General features: G+C 41.1%; 2 protein-coding genes across 10 annotated transcripts in view; one reads left to right on the top strand and one right to left on the bottom strand.

Moving 5' to 3' along the window:
• The window catches only part of KCNC1 (potassium voltage-gated channel subfamily C member 1), a 122,834-nt gene that overhangs the window by 93,416 nt on the left and 8,033 nt on the right, over positions 1–21,385 (top strand). Inside the window, exons 3-4 of one of the 6 annotated variants that reach the window (XM_033061816.2) lie at positions 7,600–7,788; positions 10,296–11,952. The exons of 1 other annotated variant lie outside the window; for it this stretch is intronic. In XM_033061816.2, coding sequence (XP_032917707.1) covers positions 7,600–7,788; positions 10,296–10,306 — 200 coding nt within the window. In that variant the 3' untranslated portion in view covers positions 10,307–11,952. Of the gene's footprint in view, positions 1–7,599; positions 7,789–9,506; positions 11,953–21,385 lie in introns of those variants that run through there. 4 more of the 6 variants (XM_033061812.2, XM_033061814.2, XM_033061815.1 and 1 more) reach the window with 4 other exon arrangements.
• SERGEF (secretion regulating guanine nucleotide exchange factor) overlaps positions 18,828–21,385 on the bottom strand; it is a 140,371-nt gene continuing 137,813 nt past the window's right edge. For 3 of the 4 annotated variants that reach the window (XM_033061819.1, XM_033061820.1, XM_033061822.2), the window contains one exon: positions 18,828–21,052. In XM_033061819.1, coding sequence (XP_032917710.1) covers positions 20,886–21,052 — 167 coding nt within the window. In that variant the 3' untranslated portion in view covers positions 18,828–20,885. The remainder of the gene's footprint in view (positions 21,053–21,385) is intronic. The other variant, XR_004418163.1, reaches the window with a different exon arrangement.

Genomic DNA, 21,385 nt, shown 5'->3' with positions numbered 1-21,385 from the left:
ACAATGAATATTAATGCAGAGTAAACACTATCCAAGCAACTAAAACAGAGACAACTTACTAACAGGATTGGAATTTGACTTAAAGATACTCAAGAGAGTGGGGAATTTAACTGTAAGTATTTCCTTTCCATACAACATCTCAGAGAGAAATCATTAAGTAAAACAATTCATTAGGTTGGAAAAGATCTTTAAGATCATCAAGTCCAACTTCTAACCCAGCACTGCAAGCGCACCATTAAACCATGTCCCAAAGTGCCACATCTACACAACTTTTAAATACCCTGGGGATGGCGACTTGACCACTTTGCTGGACAGCCTGTTCCAATGCTGGACAACCCTTTTGATGAAGAAATGTTTCCTAATATCTAATCTAAACCACTCCTGCTACAGCTTGAGGTTATTTCCTTCTGTCCTATTGCTTGTTACTTGAGAAAAGAGGCCGACCCCCAGCTGGCTACAGCCTCCATTCAGGTACTTCTGGAGATCTCCCTTCAGCTTCCTTTTCTCCAGGCTAAACATTCCCGACTCCCCCAGCCACTCTTTAAAACTTGTGCTCCAGACTCTCCCCCAGCTCTGTTGCCCTTCTCTGCCCTCACTCCAGCCCCTCAGTGTCTTTTCTGAGGGCCCAGAACTGGAGCCAGCACTCTCTGTGTGGCCTCACCAGTGCAGAGGGACAATCCCTGCCCCGGCCCTGCTGGCCACACCATTGCTGATCCAGGCCAAGATGCCCTTGGCCTTCTTGGCCACCTGGGCACTGCTGGCTCATGCCCAGCTGCTGTCCCCAGCACCCCCAGGTCCTTTTGTGCCCAGCAGGTTCCCAGCCCCTCTGGCCCAGCCTGTGGCCGTGTCTGGGTTGTTGTGACCCAAGGCCAGGCCTGGCTCTGGGCCTGGCTGACCCTCACACCATCGGCCTCAGCCCATGGATCCGGCCTGCCCAGATCCCTCTGCAGATTCCTGCCCTCCAGCAGGTCAGCACTGCTCCCCAGCCTGGTGTGTCTGCAGAGTGACTGAGGGTGCCCTCCATCCCTCCTCCAGAAAACTGATAAAGAGATTGGACAGCACTGAGCCCAACACAGAACCCAGGGGAACACTGCTGGTACCGGCTGCCAGCCGGATGGAATCCACTCTCAGCCATGGCTCAGCCATCCAGACAGGTTTTACCTAATGAACAGTGCACTTTTCCAAGCTGTGAGCATACCATTTATCTAGGAGAATGCTGTGGAAAACCTTTCCCTCATCCACTAAGTGGGTCACCTTATTATAGAAGGAGATCAAGTTGGCCAAGCAGGATCTGTGTTTCCTAAATCCTGGCTGGGTCTGATCCCCCTGTTGTCCTCCATTTGCCACGTGATGGCACTCGGGACAATCTGCTCCATGACTTTCCTGGGTAGCAAGGTCAGGCTGGCAGGCCTGTAGCTCCCCAGATTCTCCTTCTGGCCACTCTTGTAGCTCAGTGTCACATTTGCCAACCTCCCCAGTGCACCAGTAGTGCTGATACAGGATGGAAAGGGGTTTGGTGAGCATTTCCATGAGGTCCCTCAGTACCTTTGGGTGGACTCCTCTGGCCTGAAAACTTGTGTGTGTCAGTGCGCAGTGACATTTCCCCTCGGATTAGGGGGGCTTCATTCTGCTCCCCCTTCCTATCTTACATCTCAGGGGACTGAGCACCCAGAATAAAACTGACCTGACTATTAAAGACTGTGGCAAAGAAGGCATTACACAGCTCAGCCTTTTCCTCTGTCATCCTATATCCACCCCCACCCAATAAAGGATAGAGATTCTCCTTAGCCCTCCTTTTGTTGCTAATGTATTTATAGAAAGACTAGTATTCTACTTTATGGCAGTAGCCAGACTGAGTTCTAGTTGAGTTTTGGCCCTTCAAATTTTCAGCCTGATTACATTCCTGTAGTCATCCTGAGCTGCCTACCCCATCTTCCAAAGGTGAAAGTCACCTTTTTTTCCCTGAGCTCCAGCCTGTTCAACAGCTCAGCCCTGCTCAGCCAGGCTGGTCTCCTTTCACCAGCTCATTCTTTGGTACACAGGTACAGTCTGTTCCTGTGCCTTTAGGATTTCCTTATTGAAAAATGTCCAGCCTTCCTGACTTCCTTGCCCATCAGGATTGCCTCCCAAGGGACTCTGCAAACCAGGCTCCTAATGTTCAGCGTAGCAGTTCTGCTGACCCCCTGCTTACTCTCTGGGAATCAAAAACTCTCATTTCATGATCCCTGTGCCCAAGACAACCTCCAGCCATCACATCACCCACAAGTCCTTCTCTGTTCACAAACAGCAGGTCCAGTGAGGTATATTCCCTACTTTGCTGACTAGGGAAGTAAAATCTAGGGATATTTTCAGATAGCAAGCAGCTCTTAACTCCTCCACAAATCAATGTAAATATCTTTGAATACTTGAATTCCTACTCCTAATTTCATCATCATCATTTGCTTAGCACAAGAAATATCAGGCAAAAATGGTGCTGCAAAACCAGGATGCAAAAAGGAACGTAAAATCCTTGCCTTTTTTTTTTTTTTTTTTTAAAGAAAAATCTGGGAAAATCTGTCCTCCAGCAGCCTCACGGCTGTTCTACATCCCACTTCCAGATAATAGGCTTGTAGCTAAGAAAAGCTAGAGCACAGCAATTCTCCACCCTCACCTCAGCCGTGCCACCCCTGTTCCTGTAGTTTTCTGTCACTAACCCAAGAGCCAGGGAAACCCATGATCCCAAGAAGAGTTTCCCATTGCCAGCAGAGTATGACACAGCTAATGTTTGCCACATAACAAGGCTTTTACACCACCAGGAGAGTGTGACAGGACTGAAATACAGAAGAATAATTTACTCATGGAACACATACCAGTACTTTTTTCAGGGAGACAGCTGGATAAAGGTCTCTGCTGTTAGAGAACCTCATGGAGATCCTCCTTCAGGAAACAGTTCAGGCAGCTACCATAAACATTAGATTTAGTGACAAATTTAAAATGAAAATGACCCTGATGTTCTTAAAAAGAACCAAAAGACACTCAATTGATCATGAGTGGGCCTACCCTCAGACGGTAATAATGGCAGTTCCAGGTTTGTATCAGGACTTTAAGAGCACAGTTAAGATCTAGAGAAGTGGTAGGTTATTTTTTTATATGAGGTGAGGATGTGAAATGTAACTTTACTCAGAGAAGATTTCCCTAGCAGCCAAGATCCCCATCTTTCAAACAACTTACTTTCTTGGCCCTGTTCTCAGCTGCTCCTGCCTGCTTCCTCCGTGTGAAACCCTTCCCTTGTAACAGGCTGCAAAGCTCTGAAGTCACCCAATGTCTATTTAGGAAAGTTGTAGGTACTCAAGCTCTGTCCTTATCTCTTTCAATCTTTAAACAAGGGTAGGAGCAAGACAGTCTCTGTTCTTCTGGAGGAGATTGACCAAAAAAACAAAACTGTCTCCTAATGGTTGTGTTTCTGATCTAGAGCTCAGGAAACCCCATCTTTTTTAGCAGAATGTGGATGAATCTGTCACAGTCCATGTATTCAGATATTGACTCATGGTTGACTATGTTTGGATTCCATGCTGTGAATTGTGGAGTTTCTTTCAGCCCTGTTTCAGTCAAAGTGATCCTGTAAATACTGAAAATTATCCCCTCTGAAAACACCTTTCAACTCATGCAGTCTTTGGAGTAAGTGACCACTGCACATGTCTGTAGATACACGGGAAAGAAAGAGGTGGAGGTTGGAGGGAACATTTACAATCCTGAGATGAAGCAGTAAAAGTTGGCAGCATGCCTGACCCACACATGACTTCTGACTATACCTACAGTAAGAAGGGTAGGCCAGGAACTTGTTTCTTGGCAGCTGTTGGAGAATGGCAGAGTTCACTCCAGGGAAGAAGAGTGGCGTGACTTTCCCCAGGCAGGAACCATTTCAGCACAAGTGCCACGTTTCTAAGCATAGATTGAGAGCAATAAATGTATCATACAATTATATCCACTGATAATCTGTACATAAAGTACACATCAAATAGTCAGAGAGTCAGTGCCAGACTCTTGCTTATAACCAAAACCAGCAGCAATGGTAAAGACACTGCAACAATTTGCAACCATTTGCTGTGGCAAAAGAGATGAGTAATGGAGCAGCAGGTACATGGGTAGCTCTACTGTGCTTCTCCACAATAAGCAGAGTACACTAATTCAAAATCCAGCAGTTCTCCTAAGTTGTGATATTTTTCAGAATCCCTTCCTCCCATTTTGAAATCCAGCATTTGCTTGAAAACGTGCAAGACATTTTAATGTACTTTTCTACACATGAAGAGGGATGAGATAGGGGGAAAAAAAGCAAGTGGAAACCACACAAATGAGGTAGTTGAGAAACAAACGACTCACCTGGGAAATATGCTGAATATTTTCTTTAAAGTCTTAGCCAGATCTCTGCAGGAGAATGTTTCAAGCTGGTGCAGTTAGCTAGGTATTCACAGACAGGACAATTAGGGAGATAAGGTGCCAAGCTGAGAGTCAGAAGATTTTGTTGTAAATAACCTCTTACATAGCAGTAGGCAAGTCACCTCACTGCATGGTAGTTTTGCCCATCTGTAAAACAGAGATGATAATATTGACTTCTCTTCATAGAACAGAACCTAAAGAACAAAAATACTATATGACCCTAATTCAGATTCTGCTATCAAGGATGGAAGGACTTATGTGAATTTGATAGGCCAGAATCAACCCTTAGAAGTTTTAAGCACCTAGAAATAGTTGTCATTCGTATAATGAGACTCAGAGTCACCGACAGCAATGCTTGCATAGTTTTTCTTTATCTAGAGTTCTCTCAAACACAAGGTCAGTCTTGGAAAAAGCAAACATGCAAATGGAAACTTAAGAAATCAACCTGAAATAATGTAATTTCATTTCATCTTTAGACTTTATTCCTAAAATTGTTCAGCATGTCAGTCTGCTAGTTAAAAGAATGGGAACTTTGAACTGTGGACTGAGGGCATCAGTGATGTTTATGTTTTCTTTACTCCTATAACAGACTAATCACATACCTCCAGAGAACTAGGTACTCTAGGCAGTGATTTGGAACACAAGTATTCTACTTAGCACTTCCTTATATACACCAGCAATAGATGCAGTGTTCTGTGCTGGCAATTTCTCTGCTTCCTAAATATTCACCCAAATTGTCATTGTGGATTAGCATAGCTATCCAGAATGTAATTCCTAAGGCATGGCCCATGACTGTAATGTTCAAGGGACATTAATAGGATAGTTCAGTAATTTGCCCACATCTCCAGCTACTCTGTTCTCATCCTCTTGAATGGAAATAAAATAACAAGGTTGTGAATTTTTAACAAGCATAGAGGAAAAATCATCAGCACTAAGGGACCCTGAAGGGGCTGTAAGAGCAAGTTCCAGCTCAAGCTACTAAAGATTTATAATGCAATTTAAGAAATTAATTTGAAGAAGGTCAATTTTGTTGCCATTCAAGCACAACAGAGCCTGCAAGCTGCTTCCAAAAGAATCAATGGCTGTTACCAGTGAGCAGCCTGACCCACAACCATTCTGCTCAGAGATGTTTTGTCCTGAGACAGACCAATTTGCCCTCCACCACCACCAATTTCATTTGCAAACCTGGGCTCAGGAGCAGCAGTGGGTGTCTCAGAGATTTCAATGCAGAGCTCTGCTGACTCAGCTGCCTCCCTCATTTCAGGATTAGAGCCACCAGTTTGTAGCAGTAGAGGCTTATGAAGCAGCCCTGTTCTTTGCTCCTCCCCAGGAGGACTGCAGCTCTCCCCAAACACAGTTAAGTGATTTTTAAATACACGGCTCAGTACCTGCAGTGTCACGGTTTCTATGGCAGCCGTGCCAGGTTTTTGTTCAGAGTGGTATTAAATAGCAGTGATTATTATGAACAGAGAGGAATTGCAACTCAGTGAAACCTTAAAACTGTAGAATCCTATTGAAATTAGTGTCCACAAGTATAGCTTTTGCCACATTTTTAAACGTACAGAGAGACCTAATCATTTCATTGCTCACAGAACAAAACAAAACATTACTACATCCCTCTTGGGGGACATAATTGGCTGATTCTTCACAGAGAAAAATGGAGGCAGAGGTGAGATGTGCAGCAAAGACCATTCATGTTGTGACAAACCAGTGACATCTAAACAGAAGAAAAAAAAAAGGCATAGAATGCAATTACTGGTGCATGATAGATGCATAGTGTGTGTCATGTACGTGTGTGTGTGTGTGTATGCAAAGTAACAAACATAACTTGAAATCGCTTCTGCCTTCTACTCATCTGTTGTCCATCAGAGGAACAAAATCATACCTCTAAACCCTGCCTAACTGTATTTTTTTTATTAGGGGCTTGTTTTATTAGTTGCCTTCAAAATAATTGCAAAATAAATGACAATATTATACAGCATTTAGAACAAGCTAGTACATGAATGTAGAAGGGGAAATGAAATTAAGTCTATCCATTGAGTTTGTTTCCTTAAAGACTTGCAGGATCACCCATTGCCTTACAGTGCCTAGGTAATAAGCATTGTGCAACCGAGGTGTAGGATGCTGCCAGTACCACTCAGTTAATGTATCTCAGCATTTGTGGAGCTTCAGAAAGCACATTCTGACTGTTTTTTCTTCCCTTCAACCAAAATATTCATATTGAGCTGTGCCATATTTCGAGTATATTCTCAACACACTAATTTGCACTTCAAAACCCTAAAAAAAATTCCTACACCAAATAGCACTTTAAATTGCTTTATAAATGTAAAAACCAGTCACACAGAGAAAACATGACTCTCAGTCTATCCTCATGGGAATGTGTGGAGCAAAATGGACAAATCTGACAACTTATTTTCATTATTTACAGCCAAGAGTAAATTTTACTCTACCTAGCTTCCAAATTCATGGCCTGCTGTAGTGTTTTGTGTGTGTAGTGTCCTGTGCTGGCATTGCAAATACTGTATGTGTTTCAGAGGAGAACATCAGAAAATGGATTGGGTTTTCTTTAAATCCACGTTCTGCTGTCGTATTTCCATACGTAATGTACTCTGTGTGTCTAAAACATGTACAGCCATTCTGCATGACTGATACTGGAAATGCTATAAAACCATCTTGGTAAATTTTGGGGAGGGAAGAGCAGGAATTTCCCCCTCAGTAACACTGCACACGGGTGTAAACCAGCACAAACAGAATATACTCAAATAGTAAAACACAACTCTCAGTCCACTGCCTCTCCAAAGCTCTGAGCGACAGTAGGCTCCATGACCAACAGGTCATCCATGCACCATCCGATGCCATGCGAAAACATCCTCTGATTTCTAACCGCAGTCTTCTGCTCACAGGACTAGGAGCCACTGCTCGCCCCTTTCTGAAAGGGCCCCTCAGGGCGGACCTACAGGTGGCTGCTGTCACACCTAATGGGATCACCTTTTGTTTCTCCTCCCACTTAACAGACTTTATTTTATTTTGGTGCAGTGCACACGAACGCAGTGTCTAGGACAGATGTGCTACCTTTTAGAGTGTCGCTATAGAAGTCTTTAGCTGTGAACCCTTAATTTGCAGCTGGAAACTCTAATAAACAGTGCATAGTGTTTCAATAGCCTTCTGCTTATATGTTTGAAGATTCGAAACTGAATGGTGAGGTGGCCAAGGCGGCGCTGGCAAACGAAGACTGTCCCCACATAGACCAGGCTATTACGCCTGATGAGGGCCTGCCCTTTACCCGCTCTGGCACTCGGGAGAGATATGGACCCTGCTTCCTCTTATCAACCGGGGAATATCCCTGCCCGCCTGATGGAGGAATAAGAAAGGGTATGTAGCTGGGGCCCTGTGACCACGTAGCTAGCAACCGGTTTAAATAACAAAGAGAAAGTCAGCTTAGCTGGAGCACGCGATAGTGCGCTTGCTGTAGAGATGCACGTTTGGGCTGGAAACCACCACCTGATGTCTGCATTTGGAGTTCCTAACCTATTTATTTCAGAAAGAAAAGCCTGAGGAGCTGTAACTACCCCGTGCAGCTATGCTAGGCAGTCGAGTCTTCCACCCCAGCTGGTGCAGGAATCTTTAGTGGAGGATGTTCTTAAACTAGCCCATCCTCTAAGGAGAGGCCAATTGATGTATCATAGCAATGAAGGTTTGCCACTTGGAAAGCTCACAGAGCTTACCAGACTCTGAGGAGCACAGACTTGGAGGTGGAAGACAGAAGAGACAAAACACAAAAGCAAAACATAGTCAAGAAAATGTGAAATTATTATTTAGTGCACTTAACAGAGCACTAAAACAAAATATTTGGATATTCATAGTTGGTTAGGTCAATAGAGAAAGAAAAGCATGAACATCTGTTGGCACAGGTGTCTTAAAATTAGAAAATTATCCATCTAAAATCCTTTCATAAATAAATCATTATTAGTTAGTTTCTCAGACTTCTGACAGGTACAAATCTCTCAGAAGTAACTGCATTTTAGTTTGCTAATGGTCAGAATAATCTACTTAGCAACAGAAGTAAAATCACATTAAAAAGCCTTCCCTTCTTAAGAGAGACTGTTTTGCTTAAATAATTTAATGTGAGGCAACCATACAAACTTAAAATTAGAGCTACATCTATATGCATCAAAGTTGAAAAGGAATGGGAAAATTGCAAAAGAACTCACTCTCTTCAAATCAGTGTTTACCACTGATGTACTGTATATAGTATAAGATAGAGTCAATATTTTAAAACTGCAAAGATTGTATGACATAACCATACACTGAGTATGGAGTATAGAATTCCCATGTGCCATTGTATGATGGGCAATAGTTACAGTAAATGCCAGTTATAGATAGTGTATGTATTTATAAGTCTAAAGCTTATCATCAACAAAGATATAGTAGGACCACAAGACTTTCATATGAAAGTATATCCTCTAAAATTTACCTTTGTAGCAAAGCGTTTTACTTGATTCTGTATTGGATAAGCATTGGCCGTGTTCATTCAGCCTGGGCGAGTTCAGGTGGTTCCAGTGGATCAGGGGAACACTCCAAATGGCACATCCTTTGGGATGGGGAATGTATGGTTTTCACGATGCACTGCAACCTCCTCTCGTTCCTGAATGAAACAGAGGCTGGTTGGCTAAAGAGTAATATACGTCAGCATATTGTTGGCCTGTTTGAAACACGTTGAGAGCATCTTAATTGTTGTTCCAACAGAATTTCATCCATAGTTTGTGCAACTCTCTGTACACTTGCTGAGCTGTTTACGTGCATGCCTGAAAAAGAAAGGGGGGAGGGAGGGAGGGAAACTGAATGCATGCAATTTTGTTTTCTTTTTCTTTTTTTTTTTTTTTTAATGCTGAGAACAAATGAGTAGTATCTCTATAGCAACACATTCAACTCTGTGATTTTGCTGCCTTGTTCCCCCCTCCTTCCCCACAAAGATACCACAAACCTTAATTTTGCCTGTGGTCACAATGCATGAAGTGGAAGGGAGAGGTATGTGTGAGTGTATGACGGAGACATAGAAAATCCCTCCCACTGACTCTTCTTTTTTTTAGGGTACAACCATGTTGCTGCCTGTAGGATCAATTACATAGCCTGACCATCTTGAGAAATGATGATTTTTTTAAAAAATGTATACATTTTAAACTTTTTTCTGTATTTCAACGGCCTTCTGAGTCATGTTGCAAGCGATACTACTCTCGGCATGTCCGTGCATGCAGCTGCTATTGAACTGGCTACAATGTTGACCTCATTCTTAGTCCATTCTGTCATTGATCCAATGCTGTACTCTGCATTTTTCTTTTAAATGAAGGTTACGAAATGTCACGGAGCCTTAACAGCATAGCTGGCATAAGTGGAAAAGCGATAGGATTATCCTCAGTGTCTGCGCCCTACAGCTCTCCTAGCCCAGTGAGACGTTCTTGGTCTCCCATCCCATCTATTTTGTAGCATGGATCAGTAGCAGAGAATGGTCTAAAAAGCTTTACTTTCAATTAGCCTATGCGATGTTGCATATAGTCCAGGTGACTAAGTCTGAAGATGCAATGTCTCACAGTAGCACCCGCTGCAAACGGTGTTACTTCTGATGCTTAGGTGACAACACTCCTAAATAGCACTCAGATGACAATAGGCAGGCATTGGCGTAGTACTGGTGGGCCATACGTGCTGCATGGTATCAGTACCTAGGATGAAGGGTAGATGCACCAGATGGCTTCCTTCCTGGTGCATCCTGCTAGTCTATGCTTCTTGTGGCTAATGGTGGATCTACTGGCTCTGTATGGAATGGGTTAGGCGTTTAGTCGATGCTGAAACATGCCAACGATGGAAGATTTTGCTTTTCTCAGGATATTTTTGAGCCATAGGAACCCTGCAGGAGTTTGAGCAAACAAGCACAGTAGGATGAAACTTTGCATGGGCACCTATTTTAAGCTGAAAGCAATACTCAGACACACTGTAGAGAGGTCTCAGTCTGGCTGACTGCATGGGAAAAAAATCCTGTTGAAGAAGAATATGGCTGCCTCTGCATGTAGCTATTTCACCTTTTCCTCCTTCCTTTAACACTAAGATGCCGAGCTTGATGTGAAAAGCGCAGGGAAGAAGCTCAAGTACTGATTGTATTCTTTACATGCAGATCTTTGCAAAGAAAGTCCAGTCATTGCTAAATATATGCCAACAGAGGCAGTCAGAGTGACCTGACAAGGCAAGATGGAGATGAACATTGATGGCTAATAAACATCTCTGTGGAACTGTGCAGGCATAGAAGACCTTCTCATTTGGACAAAGTTAACTCGCTCCATGCAGGTTTTATGGATGATTCTTCGTGGTTCTGGAGTTGTACTAGAGATGCAGGCTTTTTCTACGGCCAAAATGTAACAAAACTGTAGAAGATTTTTTTTTTTAATCTATTTTTTTGTTCCATAGCATGACTTGCATGAAGACAAAAATGAAAATGAAAAAAAAAAACAAAAAAACAAACAAAACAACAAAACACACACAAGAAACACTGCAAATGTATGATTAAGGAGAAAAAAGGAAAAAAAAAAAAGGCAAAGTTATATATTTTCTTTCAAAGCTCTTTACTTTTACATACATTGTTGTAGCCAAAATGTAAAACATTATAAAACTGTACATTTCTTTGCTATGGATCGCTTCTTTTTGTATACAAGATACAGAGTAATGGTTTTAAAAAGTGCAATCAGGCAGTCATCGGTCATATTGACCACGCCTTCACAGTTCATCACACCGACATGGAAATCAAGAACTTTTAATCCAACTAGAAGTGTATAAAAATAAGAAAAACTTTTTCCTGTCTGTTTTTGTTGGCATGCTTGTGACACATGGGACCTTCCTTCGGACCTGACAGTAACAGCTGGTTAATTTTCCAGCTCTGGTTATGTTGTATTTTATTGATGTATAGATCCAACGTAAAGACCCTTCATAAATTGTTCATATTAAGTAATCAGTATGAATTTTAAACAAAAGAGGTGTTATTTTAAAACTGGGACTTATAGTACAAAATCAGGAAAATACTCAAGTATAAATGGTCTCAAAGTTTAAGAAACAAGACAACAGCATTGTATGCAATTTAGTACTGAGTAAAATGCATGCACAATGTTATGCAAAACAATTCTAGCATGAAAATAAATTTTGTATCATGGTTTCAGTGCCTGCTGTATAGTGTAAAGGGGAATCCTTTTCTGAAGCAATCAGGGGTTTCCAGAGACTTGCTTCTAAAATCTTGAATAAATACAGTGTTCTCAACAGAAATGTAGGAGAAAAGCTTGGTATTGCTTTGGTTCTACAATGCTAATTTTGGTTAGTAGATAATAAATGAAGCCTGCAAACACTTGATACAACTGATGTCTAAAGAATTCATACCATTAGTAATTTTACAAGGGAAGATTAAAAACCCCTATAATGATCTAGGTATCTTCCTTTTCCCTCCTCAACAATAATAAATGTTTGTCTTTTTAGCTGATTAAATGAATTCAGTTTTTCTTACTTCTTTGGGCCCCGTCCTTCACTTGTTCTTCACTGAGCCACACCAGTCCACCTGATACAAAACTGAAAGAAATCCAGGTGTCCGAGTCACACTTGATTTGCCTCACAAAACATGCCCCAGTAAGAAATGAGAAACACAATGGGATTAAGTTTCATTTTAGATGCTACAAATGATGACTATGGACTACATGCCAACAGCATTCTAGTTGCCTGAGCATTTTTGGTAAAGTACTTCTGTAAAGGAAGGATACACACCTTTATCCTCACCTGAGGAACTTCAAAAGAGCTGGCAGTCTTCTAGGCAAGCTACAGCATCTGCAACTGCTGATGGGAATGGAAATGTAAAGGAATAGTATCCCTGCAGTCTGGAGGAAGTAGAGATTAAACCCCCCAAAAAACCCAGAAGAAACACCCATGGCTCTGGTAAGTGCTAAATTATACACAAAAAATCCCCAACTGCAGCTGGACCTTGTCGTCACAAAACTCTACTCTGAAAGAAAAATAAGGAAGACCTCAAGCTGTGTTTTAGGAATAGAGTAGAGGCTGATAATCTGAATTTGTACATAATTAGAGAACTCCTTTGTAGTCCTTGATACATCATTATGTATTCCATTTCTGCTTTAGTTTCTCCCAATAACTATTTTTCTCATACTCTTTCTATGCTGTCATTCTCAGAAGACAAATTTCTTACCTCCAGAGGTGAGATCCAGATTCATCCAGGATTTGCTTAATGAACAACTTTTCCTCTTACAACATATTAAGCATCCAGAAATAGATTTATCTGCCCCATTTTTTATTTAACACTGACTCGAGGGCCCGGTGCTAATTCTCCATTACCATAAGGAATAGCAACAATTCAGCCCTGTAAATCCCATGTAGGTCTTCACTTTCCACTGCACTTTGCATATATCTGATCCTTAGAGAACAGGCTGGGTAAAACTGTCTTTCTGTGCTACTTTTACACATTCCCCATTCTCATTTAGGTTCCCCTCTCTGCTCATTCTGATTTGAGGTAGTCATGTCTTCTATAGGGTGACTTCTGTAAATTCTTCAGAAACAGAATCACACTTCCCATCCACTGCCCTTCAGGAGATGCTCTAAAGCTTAAGATCTGTTTGACCCCAAAGTTCCCCTTGCATGACAGTGGCAGCTCTGACAACACAAGGGAGAGAGGAAAACAAGAGAAGTGGAAAATCTCAGAAGGTGTTGCATTGAATCCTACAAGAAATTTACCACATCCTCCCAGCTGCCTTGCAGTTAAGGAGCTTTTGCTCAGGCATTATGATTAAAACATTAATTCCTTCAAGCCTGCCCCCTCTCCCTACAGGAGGTACATATCTTTATTAAGGCATTAAAACTATACATGTGGGTAGATTCTGACTTCAGGCTTCAGTAATGCCACCAGCTATTTCTGAGTTCACACCATTGCAAGTAAGAGCAGAAGTTGGTTTTGCAGTTCAGTTACATTCTGCCTGTTTCCTACTGGAAATGAACATCTGTGTTTCCTCATCTGTAAACTCAGCTTTCAGCAGTGAGTTCCCAGCTCTAAGACACAGTGCTGGCCCTTCATCTGAACCCATTGGCAATTAGTGGCTTTTTACTTGATAACATTTAAAGCACAGCTCAACCACACCTTCTACACATATAGCTTTTCCTCTGACTGCATGAAGGTACTCATTTTCTCTGGACCAACCTCATGTGTCTCCCTAATTGCAATTTCAGACAGAAGAAATTTCTGAGAAGAGGTTTCTGCTTTCTCACTTCAACAACAAAAAAACAAAAACAAAAACAAAATAAAAAACCACCAAAAAAACCGCACAAGCCCTAGCTAAAACCTCTGTGATAACAGTCAAGCACAGCAGTCATTAATCTGGATAAAGTGATTTTTCACGTAAATTGCCTCCTCTCTCCTTAAAGTTTCAGGGCCAAAAAGAAAATACATCACTGAAACAAATGTCTGCTAGAACAAATGAGCCAAGTGAAATACAGAAGAGAGCAAGCAGGGCTAAGGCAAGAGAATTCAAAAAGGAACTGAGCACAGGGCTGCTTACAAAAAAGATATTCTGAAGGTATTGCCCAGCCAGTTTGCATTTCCCTTTCATAGTTTCAAAACAAGGCAGCCTACTTCTCTGCTTTCCATTCATATCCTGGAAGGAACTTAGCCTCTGAGCTGACACACAAACTACCTTCACTTCATGAAAACATGCTTAAATTATGCAGGCTATTTTTAAGTCACTCACTCACTTCAGTTTGGGCATAAAATACCTGTCTGTTCAGGACTCCCAAAGCCTCTGCATTCATCTAGGACTACAAGTGCCCAACTTCTCTCCTAGGGAAATACAAATGTTCATTTGACATCAAGAACAATACTTGCATTCAAATTGACCTGACTGTTAAAAAAAACAGGTCCAGAACTGCATCTCTTGGCTTTCTTTATCTGACAAAGCAAATACAAGATATCTTCCCTGTCTCAGCCTGGCAAAGCCAGGTTTTCAACTCTCAGCATTCACTTGAACATTTAAAAAACTTCATGCAAATGCATAGGTCCAAACATCTCCAGGTACCAAATTAAAAGTATGTGCTCCAAGGTTTCCCTCATTTTTCCTGCTGCCCAAGCTAGAGATTCCCTGGGCAGCAAAATGTTGCATTTGTGTTAGCTCAGCTGTCACTCTGAGGTACCTGCACTGCCTCTGGACTCCAAGGGCTTAGCAGGGATGACACAGCTTGTGCAGAGGCTGCTGACTGTGAGTCACACCAGCACCAGAGCAGACGAGGCTCAAGCCCAGGGAAAGCAGCTCCGTAGGGGCCACGCTTTGCTGGGGTGGTGTCGGTGCAAGTGGGTGACTGGAGAAAAGGCAGCTCAGGAGGTGGGAAATGAGAAGGGCACAGGATGAGTTTGGAAAATGGGTTATGCAAGCAGGAGCAATGGAAACAGCAATCAGCAGTGAGTGGGAAAGAAGAGCAAGGAGACAGGGAGAGAATGGCAGTGAGATTTACCCAAAATAATCATCAAGAGCCACCACAAGGTAGAGCCTTGGCCTGGGACTCAGGAAATGAGAATTTCCACTCCCCTGTGGACATGCTGGGTTACCTTGGATGGGCCAATTTAATTTTTTGTGCCTCAGCTTCTGTTTCTGTGACATTCTCTTTTTAAAGTGTTCTGATGTCAAAAGAGGGAAATCCATTTTAAGATGGAAAAGTTACTATAATCTATCTACTCAGAATTAAGGCACCAGAGGAGAGAAGTGTCTCTTCATTATTTAAAAGATGCCATATTTCCTTGTCTGCAGAAGAACACAATGCCCCTGTAGGAATCCCTTTTCTTTTGTACTTTAAAGCAGAGGATTATTATGGAAAATGATTAAGCACCCACACAGTTAAAATGACAGAGCATTTTCATTACTGATTGGCAACTCCTCTGCTGCCCTAATTTAGGTACCACATGTCTTCATGCATTCAAATCAGTAAAAACAAAACAAAAGCTAAACTCACTTGACATTTGCAGCCAAAAACTGAAGTCATGTCAGAACATTAAAAATCTCTCCATTCTTGGCCTCGCTTCTAATTACAAAAAAAAAAAGGTAAAAATGCAGTCTGCTAGCAAATGTGCATTTACACTTAAAACAACTGTGGTGACCACAGAGTACTGGAACAATATTGCATTGAAATTCTGCAACTCCACTTACGAAGTCTGGACTCCAAGACCTGAAGACACAACTCCCCTCCCAAGTAGCATCCAGATAATCAGGTGCTCTACAAGCAAAGTAGCCTGGAAACAGATGAGGAAGTTGGAAATTAACTGAGTGAAAGGCTAGCCAACACAGGAATTGGACTTACACTCCACCCCCTACCAACCTGCAAAGGTACATCTGGAAATGAGACGAAATCCAACATGCCACAAAATAAAAATGCCAGAGAAAACTTTGCAAAATAAATGTCACCCCTGAATTTTCTCATCCTTCAATCAGTTTTTTATACAGGAATAACTGTTTTGTTGTTCTTGTTTCCAATGAAGCTGAAGAATGTGTTCTCCCAATACTCTAAATTTATGCTTCCTCACTCTCCCACAAAGAAACACGTGGTTCATTCAGGCCATGATTCAAGTACAGAGATTATTTTTACTGCTGAATATTTTCAGTCACATACTCTATTTCGATGTTTTACAGAGGCACTGATGAGTAAAAACTGCTGCTGCATTAAAAACAGGTGAATGCTGAGACAACTGACTGATCAACCTGAATGAAATGCACAAATAGATAAGAATGTGCCTGGCTTCAGTCCTTTAACATCTAAATGGGTTACAAAATAACAATGGCATTACACATGCAGTTCCTCCAAATTAACTTCAAAGGCATATATGATACAGACCTACATCTTCAGTTACATTTACCCAGTAGAAGGCCATTTCCACAAAAGTAAAGCATTTAAATTCAAGGCTATTATTCTTTCTAACATAGAGTAAAACATGTGAGATCAGCATTTACTGGGAAATAACTGCACAAAAGCTAAAGGAAAAGAACAAAGCATGTATGACCTCGTTTTTGCACGTGTATCAAGATACCGATACGTAAAAAGTTAGAGTGCCAATTATTTTTGTGTCAGCTGGAATTGTCAGCAAATTCCGTGTAAGCACCACTTTTCTACTGTGCACATTTTGAACTACAATCAAAATCACACAAGATGATTCTCTAACCCAAGCTGCACCCATTCCAAGCCTTTGGAATTTTCAGCAACTAGTAAATGGCATAAGCAGGACTCAAATAACGATTAAAAATTCTGGTGTCCTTTTCAAGAAAATACCTAGCTAAAAGAAAAAGCCCAAGATTTACCATGAACCATAAAAATATCAAAATTGCTCAGCGTGACCAAGGTCTGTTATCGTCTTGATTTCTAGCACAGAGAAAAAAGAACTGGAAGTACCAAAATTACTTAAGTCTTGTTTAAATCAAATCCAGAGTTCATGGAATCAAATGGATAAAATAGTAAGTATTTGGTTAAATTCTGGTCTAGATCAGAGGCCTGATCAAAATATTTCTGAGTCTGCAAGGTGAAGACAAGATGTTGCTGTTTTGGCTGAGGAGAACTAGAAATTTCAAGATGTGCTATGAAGGAGAAAAAACCCAAACATTGCAGGTCAACAACTCACATTATTATAAATAAACAGTGGAAGAGAGAGAACAATAACATCCATGAAACAGAATAGTTTGTCTCTCATCTCACTCCCACCACACCAGCAGGCTGGAATGCAGTGAGATTATTCAGTCCTCAGGAGCTGTATCTTGACTCTGTCCTCCCCCTCCTTTTCCCTATGTTTTAGCTGACTGTATTAGGCTCTTTACTGTCATTCATTTAAATATTTTATCATGGTCACCTTTCTCTCAAACTGATCTCCTTTCAACTGTTGTCCATCTCCGTCTCGAAGTGTCACGACTCAAAACATATCATAAAAAGCACAGTCAAATCACCTTCTCCCACTCTCGCCACAATTTCTCTGTGCTCAAAACATGCAGCTAAGCAAAAGCTCCTGCCACTCATTTAGAAGTGACCTTTGTGGTGATTGCAGATAGCAAGACTAGTCAGACACCAAAAGGACTGCCAACATGCAGACAGAGAAATCAGTGTCATGTAAGAAGTGGTGACTGGGCAAACCATCTTCCATCTCTCAAATGAGAACACTTCAAATACAGAGCCTGGCACGCTGAGCACAAAAGCATCAAGTAACTCAGAATGCCACACCAAGTCAAATACCATCAGTGACCACCAAGAGCCCAAAAAAATCCCCCAAGAGACTGAAACTGCTGACACAACACATGCATCATCCTACCAACCTTCTTTGAAATGGAGCAGGAGTGTCTTGCACAGATGCACATGGAGGTTGCTGGAGTAACAACTGCAGAGCTCTCAGGACTTCAAATGACAGAAGGGCACCAAACAGCTTTCTTCTCCTTCTCCCCCTCCACCCAAAGGCCTGAAAATTCTCTGGATTGAAGGTCAACAGTTCACAGTTTGTTCTCCCTCATGAATATCAACTCACTGGCAGGTTTACTCACCTTCTGAAAATGGGTGGGGAGAGCAGCTGCACAGACACTTGCTTAACTTCTTTCACATTGGTTTTTTTTTAAATTAAAAAATATATATACATACATATATATATATATATTACAAACTTAGTCAGTTTATTTCCATATGAACCTGAATGCAGAATGCTTATGTAACAGCTTCTTGCTTTGTTTATCACAGAAGAGCTGTTAAAGAGCTCTATGAACCACAGTACAATGGGTCTGCATTTTGCCTTGCAGAGACTGACCTTCTCCATGAAAATTATCAGCAACCAACAGTCATAAACTCTTAACATCAGCATGGAAAGTTGTCTTCCTCCACTTGATTAGGAACTCTTCACTGTGTGTTCCCTTCCTCACAGAGAAGGCCATAGCTGATTTTGTACAGTGCTTTATTCTGCAAACAAAGCCACTGACATACAAAACAGGGCATTCACTTCTGAAAGCATGAGCAGCAACTTGGTTTTGACATTCAGCCATGTACCTTCTACAGTGAATTCTGTTCACTCTCTGTACTACAGCAGCACCTAGAACTCCTGGCTGATGACAAAGTACTCACTACATAAAGCACAGTCATTACTTCCCAAAGTCTTCAACCTATATAGGCACAGCAAAGGAGAGAAAAATGCAGTTCTTGCCTTTCAAAGATGAAGATCAGATGCACACATGAAACACCAGACCAGGACCAGGAATAAACTGACATACTCCTTCCTTCCTTCACCTTATCACCCCAAAACATTCTTTGTGTTCCAAAAGCGTGTTTGCATAACAGGTGTGAAAAATTGAAAACAATTTTGAATATTCAATTCACATGTATTTGTTACATAATTTGTTGGACTCCTCTGCAATAAACTGCAGCAACAGCACACACAGCCAAAACATGTCCAGTCCAGTAAACCTCATGTAAGGCACATATTGGCTGTGATTAATCAAGGAACAGACTTATTTAGAGGAAATGATTACTGAAGCAAGAGAACATGTTTATTTGGTACACAGATTTTGCAGAAATCACAAATGGAAACCTCAGACAGGATTGTCAGAGAAAGCATGAGAAATTGTTCAGTGCATATAATAGAGAAGCTTTGGTATCCAGGAAATGGCATTGAGAACAGTCAATAAATACCAACTTAGATAACTAAAAGTGCAAGAAGTCAAAGCCTGGCACAGTATATTGCCATGAAAAACCCCAGCAAACATATGGATTTTTAAAAATTTGCAACAGAAATCTTAATTCTCCATATTTTGCAGAGAACCCATTTGATTATTCTTTTGGAATCTGTAATAGTTAAAATCAGCTTCGTAGTCTGCTCAAATTTCTCATCTGTTGAATAGAAAAAATAAAGTATTCTTGGAAGTGAAACCAAGAACTATAACTGCTATAAAACCAAGAGTGAAAAAATCCATGCAGCCCATATTATCATCTTAATTCCTTCCCTTTCATGTGTAAGCTGATACACCATTAGAAGGTCCTGTCCTATTTCCTAAGAGCCTTTCTCTCAACATTTTGTAATTCTGTAAGGTTTCTTCCCTGGCAAGCCTGCTTGAAAAATAAAACCACTGTTTAGCAACAGTAGGTCTCATTAAAAGGTGCACTTACTACACAGTAGAATTCTCTATATTTAGAACTTGAAATATGTTGAATACCACAGCAAATGTAAGTATTGTGGGTGGTAAACATCCAGTTTAATGGCATCCACTGTATTTGTATGGAAAATATCAGTTTTATAAATAGTTTCCAAAATTTTGCTCAACATAAGCAGCTAATTATATCCAAAGGCAACTCATTTTACACTTTTTCCTTTCCCCTACCAAAACAAGTGATAGGCCTATGTTCTCTGTCAAGCCCCCACCTGGAACAAGTACTGTGGGCATGCTGTGAACAGCAACTCAGCTGGGCTGCAAAACAGAAGTGAGAACTAACCTGAAATTGTCAGGAGCATTCTGGTCTGCCTTTTAGGCTGGAGAACTTGTAAAATCTTTCTGGTTAGATTTTGATGTCTTCCTTTTCCAAGGCAGATGGAAACACAGGAGCTACATCGGATCAAGCTGTCCTCAACAGCTACAACTGACTTACACCCTTTGATAAAAACTTTTTGCTTGTTTCTAAGAGCTCGTAGAAATTTTCCTTCTCTAAGCAGTAGTTTCAGAAACTTCAGGTTTGGTTTGCAAGTTAGTGATAATTCATGCAGATCTGCATCCCTGTAAATCTATAATAAACTGATGTCTGGCACAGAACATAATCCATGAAAAATACTGCTCCTTTCACAGATTAATCAAGACTAGTTCAAAAGGGCCTCATTTTGTGCTTTTGCTAGTCTTCTAGATTATAATCATTTTTTTCTTTTTTTAAATCCTCAACTTCTGCTTAAAATGTGTGTAGGCTTCTAGTCATGTTCACTGGCATTTCTTTGTGACACAAACAGTTTTCTGAGCTGCTGGGAGCTCAGAACCCCAGTAGAAGTTGGTAGGTCCAACATACCATGATGTAAAGATACAATAACAAAAAACACCTTCTCAGACCATTTCTTCAGACTGAATTTATACACCAAAAAGCCATTAAGCAGTTGGTTTCTTCCTCAAAGACTTCTCAGAAGAACAAGAAAATGTAAATCTCTCTTCAGTCGTATTGCATCAAGGCAGAATGTCTGCAATTCTGTCTGTGAGTAAGAAAGTCAATTCCTGTGGCAAGAACCCAGGAAACAATTTTTAAAATATTACAGTTTTTATGCATGGTCTTTCCTTTTGGATTCAGGAAAATTATCTGCAGTTTCCAGCTACTGTGTTAATCATGGGCAGGTCTGTAGCACTTCTGAGCTACACAATCCAGAGATGTCCATCCATGTCCATGATGCGATGATTCCAGGTGTGTTGGCCCTAGTGAGGAGTTTGGCAGAGGGCCATGGAGTGTCCTGCCCCACATCCAATTAAAATCTGTTTTGCACAGCCAAAAGCTTTGACTGGCTTTGGGACAGGAGCGTTTGCTTCTGTGCCATCACCACACATCCCGTGTTCATTCCATCCCCAAGAGAAGCACTGGCCACCTGAAAGACAGGACAGAAAATACAGAATAAACTCCCCAGGAACACAACAGATTTGGTTAGTTTTGAGGAGCAGATTTTTCAAGTTATTTTCTATTTAAGTTCTAAGAAATTCTGCTAAGGTAGGAAAAATATTCTGATTTTCTTGAAAATGTAAATAAACCCAAATGACTGATTCTCCATCCTGTTCCACATTGTTAGAAACAGAAGGGGGATTAAAATAACAAAGACATTTGAAGATCACCTAGTAAATACATAGCTCAGTATTTATGCAGAGCCCACAGAAATCTCTCTGCATTTTAAGAGCCCTCCCTGAAATTATGTAGAATCTCTGTT

The sequence above is a fragment of the Catharus ustulatus genome, chromosome 6, assembly GCF_009819885.2.
Source record: "Catharus ustulatus isolate bCatUst1 chromosome 6, bCatUst1.pri.v2, whole genome shotgun sequence".
Taxonomy (NCBI): domain Eukaryota; kingdom Metazoa; phylum Chordata; class Aves; order Passeriformes; family Turdidae; genus Catharus; species Catharus ustulatus.
This window is presented reverse-complemented; position numbering and strand designations above follow the sequence as displayed.